Below are 9,710 nucleotides of genomic sequence, written 5' to 3' on the forward strand. Positions count from 1 at the left end.
AAAACAGAGAGAGAGAGAGGCAGAAACATCCGGAAGGCAGAGAAAGCCAGCAAATGACCCATTATATTAAAAACAGATAGCTTTTGTTCGCTAGTGGGGTAACGTGTAGCGTGACATGAACCCAAGATCCCGGTTGAGGCCGTCCTCATGGGTGCGGAACTTGGCTATCAATTTCTGCTCGACGATTTTGCGTTGTCGTGTGTCTCGAAGGCCGCCTTGGAGAACGCTTACCCGAAGATCGGTAGCTGAATGTCCCTGACTGCTGAAGTGTTCCCCGACTGGGAGGGAACCCTCCTGTCTGGCGATTGTTGCGCGGTGTCCGTTCATCCGTTGTCGCAGTGTCTGCATGGTCTCGCCAATGTACCATGCTCTGGGGCATCCTTTCCTGCAGCGTATGAGGTAGACAACCTTGGCCGAGTCACAGGAGTATGATCCATGCACCTAGTGGGTGGTGTCCTCTCGTGTGATGGTGGTATCTGTGTCGATGATCTGGCATGTCTTGCAGAGGTTACCGTGGCAGGGTTGTGTGGTGTCGTGGACGCTGTTCTCCTGAAAGCTGGGTAATTTGCTGCGAACGATAGTCTGTTTGAGGTTGGGTGGCTGTTTAAAGGCGAGTAGTGGAGGTGTGGGGATGGCCATAGCGAGGTGTTCGTCGTCATTGATGACATGTTGAAGGCTGCGGAGAACATGGCGTAGTTTCTCCGCTCCGGGGAAGTACTGGACAGCCAATCTCCAAACGCCATCCTACAACTCATCCGCTTCATCCTGGATCACAATGTCTTCACCTTCGATAACCAGTTCTTTACCCAAACACACGGAACAGCCATGGGGACCAAATTTGCACCCCAATACGCCAACATTTTCATGCACAAGTTCGAGCGGGACTTCTTCACTGCACAGGACCTCTGTTGGTTGCGTCCCGTGTTAGTCTTCTGAGGCGGTCTATGCTATTTTTCGCTGTGGCCCGTCGGAACTGTCGATCGATGAGTCGAGCGTCATATCCCGTTCTTACCAGGGCGTCTTTCAGAGTCTGTAGGTGTCCATCCCGTTCCTCCTCATCTGAGCAGACCCTGTGTATTCGCAGGGCCTGTCCATAGGGGATGGCCTCTTTGACGTGGTTAGGGTGGAAGCTGGAAAAGTGGAGCATCGTGAGGTTGTCCGTGGGCTTGCGGTAGAGTGAGGTGCTGAGGTGCCCGTCTTTGATGGAGATTCGTGTGTCCAAGAAAGAAATTGATTCTGAGGAGTAGTCCATGGTGAGCTTGATGGTGGGATGGAACTTGTTGATGTTATCGTGTAGTCTCTTTAGTGATTCTTCGCCGTGGGTCCATAGAAAGAAAATGTCGTTGATGTATCTGGTGTATAGTGTTGGTTGGAGGTCCTGTGCAGTGAAGAAGTCCCGCTCGAACTTGTGCATGAAAATGTTGGCGTATTGGGGTGCAAATTTGGTCCCCATGGCTGTTCCGTGTGTTTGGGTAAAGAACTGGTTATCGAAGGTGAAGACATTGTGATCCAGGATGAAGCGGATGAGTTGTAGGATGGCGTTTGGAGGTTGGCTGTTGTTGGTGTTGAGTATTGATGCTGTCGCAGCGATGCCGTCATCGTGGGGGATACTGGTGTAGAGTGCCGAGACGTCCATCGTGGTGAGAAGTGTTCCTGGTTCAACTGGTCCGTGAGTACTGAGTTTATGTAGGAAGTCTGTAGTGTCGCGACAGAAGCTGGGGGTTCCCTGTACGATGGGTTTCAGGATGCCCTCGATGTATCCAGAGAGGTTCTCACACAGGGTTCCGTTGCCTGATACGATAGGACGTCCGGGTGTGTTGGCTTTGTGTATCTTTGGGAGGCAGTAGAAGTCTCCCACGCGGGGAGTACGTGGGATGAGAGTGCGTAGGATGTTTTGAAGGTCTGGATCGAAGGTCTTGATCAGTTTGTTGAGCTGGTGGGTGTGTTCTTTGGTCGGATCTGCGGGTAACCGTCTGTAGTATTCCTGGTTGTGCAGTTGTCGGTATGCTTCTTTGCAATAGTCCGTTCTGTTCTGTATGACGATGGCTCCTCCTTTGTCCGCTGGTTTGATGACGATGTTGCGGTTGGTCTTGATAGCGTTGATGGCGTTGCGTTGTGCTCGGGTGACATTCTGGCCTGTCTTCTGAGTGCGCCTGATGAATCTGGCATTGACGCATTTCCTGACAGCTTGGGCATACATGTCAAGCTGAGGGCAGCGACCTTCCGGGGGAGTCCAGTTTGACTCTTTCCTTTTCGGTTGCTGTACCGCGGATCCCTCTGTCTGCTTTTCCGGATTGTTGATTGTCTCATTGGGTTCGCTGTTGAAATCTTGGGGTTTGTGGTAGAATTCCCGGAGCCTCATTCTCCTGATGAATTCCTCTGTGTCCGCCGCGAGACTAACGGAGTCCATTTTAGTAGTGGGGCAGAAATTGAGCCCTCGGCTGAGAACTTCGATTTCGTCTGGTTGAAGGGTGTGGTCGGATAAATTGACGATAGACTTCCCTGTGGTTGCAACCGTGGTACCAGGGGAAGCTTGGTCAGGGTTGAGGAGGTTGAGGAGTTGAGGAGGTTGGTCAGGGAGGATCTACCCCTTCTGCAATTAACTATGCTACTGTTGTACAGATGATCCTCAAGCTTACTCCTGATAATTAATTCCATTATTTTACATGGAATGGAAGTAAGACCAATGGGTCTATAGTTGTCTTTGTCTGTCTTTTCACCCTTTTTGAATATGGGTTCTAAATTAGCCTGATTCCAATCTACTGGTACCTCTGCCATGTCCATTGTCTCCCTCATCATGATTGTTAGTGTCTTACAAATCTTCTTTCCTTGTGTCTTTCAGTGCTCTGGGATAAATACCATCCACCTCTGGGGATCCATTTGTTTTGAGGCCATTCAGCCTGTGTAGCACTTCCTTCTGATTTATAGTGAAGTCATTGATTGTTTGGAGAGGACATGTTGCTCGTGTCTTCCTGTGAATACTTGAAGTAAGTCATCTTTCAGATTATTTACTATTTTGAGCTCATTCTCAATTTCAAGCCTATTTGCATCTTTCACGGTTTTCACCTCTTACTGTTGTTATACTGAAATAATTTTTAATGTTATGCTTAGCCTCAGCTGCTATGCCTTTTTCCAGGTCTTTCTTAGCCCCTCTTATCATCCTTTTGAAGTGTTTCTGCACTTTCTTATATTCTTCCCAGTGAGCCCCTTCTTCTTTCTCCCTGCAGGATTTATACAAGCCATTTTTCCTTCTCTTACTTTTCTTTGTTAATCCATTTAGGCTCATGCTTGCTTAGTCTGAGCTTGTTGGTTTTGGGTATGTATTTATCTTGCATTCTTGGCATTGCACCTTTAATGGTGTTCCATTTATCTTCTACTGAAGTGTTGTTAAACCGTTCCCCAATTTATTTGTTTTAGTTGTTCCCTGATTTCAATGATTTTAAAGTTATGTATTCAACTCCCACATCGTGTTTTAATATGACCATTCACTGTTCTCCCAAGGTGCTATGAGCTTCATTTCTTTTACATTTTCTGGGTCATTAACAAATACCAGATCTTGTGGCTTCCTTGGTGCACTAGGTCAAGAAGCAGTTATGCATTATATCTGCCTGTACACCGATTGATTTTCCCAGTTTATTTAAGGTTGACTGAAGTACCCCATTAAAATAACTTTCCTGTTCTCATATAATCTTTCTATCTCTTCATAGAGCAAATTTTTTCCTTCTTACACTGACCTTGTGGTCTATAGCTTATCCCTAGTTTTAGCTTGGATCATTTGCCATTTTGTCTTATTCATTCTTGGGGTGCGGGCATCATTGGCAAGGCCGGCATTTATTACCCATCCCTAGCTGTCCTGAAAAGGTAGTGGTAGGCCTTCTTCTTGAATTGCTGCATTGTTTCCTTGTTGTGGTTTGATACAACTGAGTGGCTTGCTGGCCCACTTCAGAGGGCAGTTAAGAGTCAATCACATTGGTGTGGGACTGGAGTTCAGATCAGGTAAGGTCAACAGGTATCCTTCCTTAAAGGACATTAGTGAACCAGTTGGGTTTTTACGACAAACCGACAGCTTCATGGTCACTTTTACTGATACCAGTTTTTTTATTTCCAGATTTTTTTTAACTGAATTCAAATTCTAAAACTGCCATGGTGGGATTTGAACTCATATTCTTCGGATTATTAGTCCACGGCCACAGGATTATCAGTCCAGTAACATAACCACTACACTACTGTACTGAAGATATGTCTAACCAGAGTAGTTCATTTTGTAGCTTTCTACCTCCCACAGGATCAACTTCTTTTACCTCCCAGGTGTCCCTGACATATGGACTATGCCACCTTTTTTATCCACTCTGTCTTTTCTAAACACTTTGGGGGTAATTTTAAACCCCAAGAACGGGTGAGTTGGGGCGAGTGGGAGTTGAAAATAGTTGTTTTTTGGGTCGCGACCACAACCCGGCTTTATTTCCGGGTGTAACTTGGGCGCGTAAAAGTACAGGTTTCCCACTGGGAATGCAAAGTCCATAAATTTTGTGGTTGCGACCCAAAAAAACTATTTTCAACTCCCACCCGCCCCCAAACCACCCGTTCTTGGGGGTTAAAATCATCCCCTTTATACTCCTGAATGTTATATTCATTTCTATCTGATATTTCCATCACATAGTTTCCCTACTTCTACAACAGCCTCCAGTACCAGCATTTTATTTCTAATGCTTCTAGCATGCATGTACATTATATATCTCTTATGGTTCTCTCTCCTCCCACATCCCCCAGCGCCTGCTTATTCCTGGTCTCCTGTTCATGTGAGCCTCTCTGAGTTTCTGAGTCAATATCAACCTGGTGACTCCTTCTGCCCTATGATCAGTTTAATCTAGGATCTGTTTCCTCCCTGCCCTTTCACACCACCTCCTCCCCTCACATGTCTAGTTTAAATGATTTGCTATTGCTGCCTTGATGTTCCTTGCAAGTCTTTTGTTCCTTCATGATTTTGGTGCAGCCCATCTCTCCTGTTCCAGTAATTTTTTTCTGGAAGGATTCCCAGTTATTTATGAAGGTAGTATGGCTGTGCTCACACCATGCTGCCATTTTAAAGAGGCAGTAATATTGTTTAATATGTTTACAATATACCCCAAAATAATGAGGAGGCACAGGATGATGTCCCAACTATGATTGTGACCTCCTGTCGGTAGGCAGATACTTACAGCCTCCTGCTCATTGGCTGTTGCTTATGCAATGCCCATGTTTCAAAATACAAGTTTGTGATCAAAGTCCAAAAGTCTGAAGTCTGCAGAGCACAGTCACGGACTGATTTTTTTTTACCAGTCTTTAACCAAAACGCACTTTATATTTTTTTTCAAACATTACCAACTTTCAGCTACTGAACGCAGTAAGTTCTGTGACAGAGAAATCGCAGAAAATTGTGCATTTGAGAGGAAACAATAAAAATGCAGTGATGTAGAATTTCAACAATAAAACTAAAAAGTGATCATAAGAAGTATAAGTACACTAAATACACTCCATAGTATGCTAACAGTGGTGGGAAAGATGGTACTTTTACAACAAAATAAATTGCCCAAGAAAGGTTATAAATGAACATAAAAGCAATTGGGAGAGAATAGAAAATAGAATATATTTTGAATTAAGGTTTTTTCCCACTGCGGAATTGGAAACCAAGGATTATATCAATAAATATTAGTGGGTCATATCAACATTAGTGAAAGAAAAACAATAAAGGATAAAGTTTTTACCTTGAGAGATGCCATTTTTATTCAGCTTTTCTTTTGTTTAAATAATGCACGGAAGGTCCAAATTGCAACTGGACAGAAGTGATTGAAATAAAGGTAGTTCCCAGAGAAGAGAGAACCTTGTAGCACCGTGGTGGTGGGGGCGGGGGGTGGGGGGGACTTTATGTAACAGGGATTGCATTAGGCATGCTCCAAAACTGATGCAACACATCTGATAAAGATATGAGGAGACTAAGAGAAGCCACAGAATGAGAAGTGGATAGAAAAAAAAAGAGGCTGAAAAAATTAGAAAAGTAAAAAACACAAAACAATTAAGAAAAATTAAGTAAGTGAAAAAAGAATTTAAAATGGAAAAGAAAAGGAGTGCAGAAAGAAAAAGGTACTACGCTTGAGAGCGAGAAAGAGTTTAATTATTAAATAGTCATTCTTCAATGAACCTTTCCAGCTTGTGTATCAGCCTCAGCTTCAGAGACTATCCTAAAACCACATCAAGCACTATTGGGCTTCACTCTCCCTCTGCCAAAACCGTTCAGTACGCCAGGATCATCTTGGAGAGCAAAGATAACTCCTGACTTCTTTCCTCCACACCATCTCCTTAACCTCTCTCCCCTGCCCCCTCCACTCTCACCTCCAACAAATGTGAGGAGCTCATGGACTTCATTGTCACCAAGATTAAGACAATTTGTTCAGATGCCTCTACTCCTTCCCCTTGCCCACCAATCCAAACCTGCTCGTAGGATCCTCACACCCTAGCCCAGGACAGCGTGCCTCTTTAGCTTCTCTCATACCCTCTCATCAATAAAACTCACCTTCTACTCCCTTGACCCCATTTCACTTAAACAGCTGGCCACTCAACATCCCTTTTTGGTCCCTATGCTAGTTGACACGGTAAATGATTCCCTCTACTCAGGTACTATCCTCTTCCCTTTCAAAGCTGCCATCACCTCCTCCTCATAAAAATCACCCTTGACCCCTCGGTCCTTGCAAAACAACATCCCATCTCCAATCTCCATTTCCTCTCCAAAGTCCTTGAATGTGTTGTTGTCTCCCAAATCCGTAGCCATCTTTCCTGCAACTCCATGTTGGAATCCCTTCAATCAGGTTTCCCCCCCACACAGCACTAAAATGGCCCTAACCAAAGTCACAAATGACCATCTCTGTAACTCTGACCATGGTGCATTGTCCATCCTTGTCCTCTTCGACCTCACTACAGCCATTGACATGGTTAGCCACTCCTCCAACACCTCTTCTCCTTTGTCCAGCTCAGTGGGAATGCTGTCATCCATTCTATCGGTTCCTAGCCACAGCTTCTCTTCCCTCCCCTCCCCTCACACTATTACCTCCAGAGTCCTAAAGGATCTATCTTTGGACGCCTCCTCCAAATGGTGTGGGGGCAGGATAAAGAACCCATTGCAAGAGATTCTTTGGCTACAACTGGATAGGTAAAAGTAGAACCAGGCGAGAGCAGCCTCAAGCAGCTGGATAAAGGAGAGGAGTTGAAGGAGGATGGTGTGGTCAACTATGCCAAAGGCTGCAGACAAGTCAAGAAGGAAGAGGAGGAATAGTGCACCATGGTCACAGTGGATGTCATTTGTGACTTTGATTAGGGCTATTTCAGTGCTCTGGTAGAAACCTGATTGGAGAGGTTCAAGCACAGATTTGGGAGGGGACATGGACTTTGGAGAGGAGCAGTTGGAGTTAGGATGGTAGGACAGAAAGGTCAATGGTGTTTTTTTGGGGGGAGTGGGTGATGATGGTAGATTTTAAAGGGAGGGGGACAGAGAGAGAACCATTTATAATATAAGCTACTATCAGGGCCAGGAAGGGAAGTTGGTCAGCAGTTTAGTGGTAATAGGGTCAAGAGAGCAGGAGGTGCATCTCATGGACAAGATGAGCTGAGAGAGAGAAACTAAAGAAAAATGCAAGTTTATGGGTATGGCCCGGGGGGGTGGAACCTTGGCATGGAGGGTAGGGAAAGGAGAAATGCCGAGGCAGCTGAACAGATGGTCTCCCTGCAAGTTGTTGGTGAGGTTGGAGGCAGCAGGGGAGAGGGGTTTATGGAGACAGTATATGTTCATTTTGTAAGGTTTGTTCCAAGGCCTTTCCCAGACATTATTTTGCATTACTGACTTAGATAGCTTTATTTATTTACTTACTTAATTTTCCTCCAGAGTTGGAAATAGCACTCTTACTTGGATAGGGGCATGTGATGGATCCCAAATGAGAACTCACAATAATCATCCTTTAGGTGATTCCAAAGTTGCCTCATACATTCTTGGCCTCTCTTTCCAGATGTACCTATGACCTACTTATACTGTGGTTTATAAATCACAGATCTACCTATTTCTAACAATCTAATTTCCTAATGTAGGAATTCAGAAGGGACACTAAAATTGGTACAACGGTTCTTTATTTTAAGCACAAGCGAGTATTAATACATTTTAGTATTTAAGCAAAAATTTAGAGAACTAAAATGATATCACCCCGTGCCTCCTCTGGGTAGAGCACGTAGTCCAGCTGGCCCCTTCCATTGTGGCATCTTGACCTCTACAACTAGATGTTACTTTATTCTGCGTTTTTGTCACCCAACCCTATAGCATTGAAACTGTGGTAGCTCGCTCCATCAGATAATGGCCATCCTGTTTGCTTAACTGCTGATCAATTTAACCCGTTTTCTGCCTGGCATTTCAAAGGAGCACAAGATGTCATAAACATATCCCAGATGGGTGATCTCAGGGCTAGTCTATCCATCAGTTTCTGTCCCTCCATTGTTCCAGCTAATTTCTGATATTAACACATCTAAGAACATGGGCTGCCTTCCACACACAATGTGGAATGGGGCTGACCTGTCTGATAATTCCTGCTTTTCCATTGTCCAGGCTAATCACCCTATTAACATGCCCTTATCCTGAGGCCAGCATCAGTTGTCATTGCAATGCAGGCTAGGTTAATATGACCACACATGTCTATTTTACTTCTAGCCCCAATATTTTTGGTGCAAGAACTAGTTCAGACTATTTGACATAGCTCAAATTAGTCATTAGTGGTTTTCCACTAATTTGTAGAAACTGGTTTCAGAAAAGTGGCTCTCAATATTGGTCTGCATCTACAGTGCATAAGAGTTAAAATACATTTTACTTTGTCATTTATCTAGTTAATGGTATGGTTTAATAAATTTGACTTTTATTATGTTTGAGATAAACAAAGGAACCTGTGTTTTGCAGCTGCTTTGTTCTCATTCCTCTGGAGAATACAGTTCAACAAAAATAAATAGGATGCTGTCTGATCAAAGCAGTCATTTCATGCTTCTGTTAACAATGCTCTCCCGACCGTTAATGTGAACATGATTAAAAAATCATCCCAGGTGGTCATAAATAAGGCTTGGGGAAGGGGGGGGGGGGGTGGCACGAGAAACAAGGGGTGGATCAGATTCATTTAATGTTCTTCTGTGGGGATGCATAAAAAGTATTTAAAGTAACAGTACACAATTTTTTTAAAAAAAAGCTCCACATTGTATAAAAAGGTCTCCCTTCCTTTCTTTTACAGATAGGCTGTAGATAATCTGACACTGTTGGTTGTAAAGATAGCGTGTTAAATGAGTTTGGTTAGTCTCAATCCAATTCCTTGTGAGCACAAAACTATCCCTAATTTGACATTAGGCAGTAATGTCACTTAGACAGGTCTAAGAATAGCTGGTGTGGGAAGTGGAAAAAAAATCATGCTGATGCTGGTGCAGTAGAGGGTGCTCTTTGGAGGCTAGGGCTGAGATAGGGAGCTTTACTCAACATCTACATGTCCTGTACCTGACCTAGGAATGTTAGATACTAATATTGGATATCTGAAATGGAAAATATTCCATTTGCCAGCATGTATACATATACAGAACCTTCCAGGGCACTACAGCACTTAGCTATTAATTCTGCCAATAAATTTAATTTCTTGTTTCAACTGAATATCTTTTGTAACTTT

At 43.9% G+C, this 9,710-nt stretch overlaps 1 protein-coding gene across 1 annotated transcript in view; it reads right to left on the minus strand.

Annotated features, from left to right (window-relative positions):
- hgd (homogentisate 1,2-dioxygenase) overlaps nt 1-5,895 on the minus strand; it is a 38,451-nt gene extending 32,556 nt beyond the window's left edge. The window contains exon 1 of the mRNA XM_067993001.1: nt 5,745-5,895. Within this exon, the coding sequence (XP_067849102.1) occupies nt 5,745-5,759 (15 nt within the window). The 5' untranslated portion in view covers nt 5,760-5,895. The remainder of the gene's footprint in view (nt 1-5,744) is intronic.
- Nucleotides 5,896-9,710: the final 3,815 nt, after the last annotated feature.

This window comes from Heptranchias perlo, chromosome 11, assembly GCF_035084215.1.
Source record: "Heptranchias perlo isolate sHepPer1 chromosome 11, sHepPer1.hap1, whole genome shotgun sequence".
Classification (NCBI taxonomy): Eukaryota; Metazoa; Chordata; class Chondrichthyes; order Hexanchiformes; family Hexanchidae; genus Heptranchias; species Heptranchias perlo.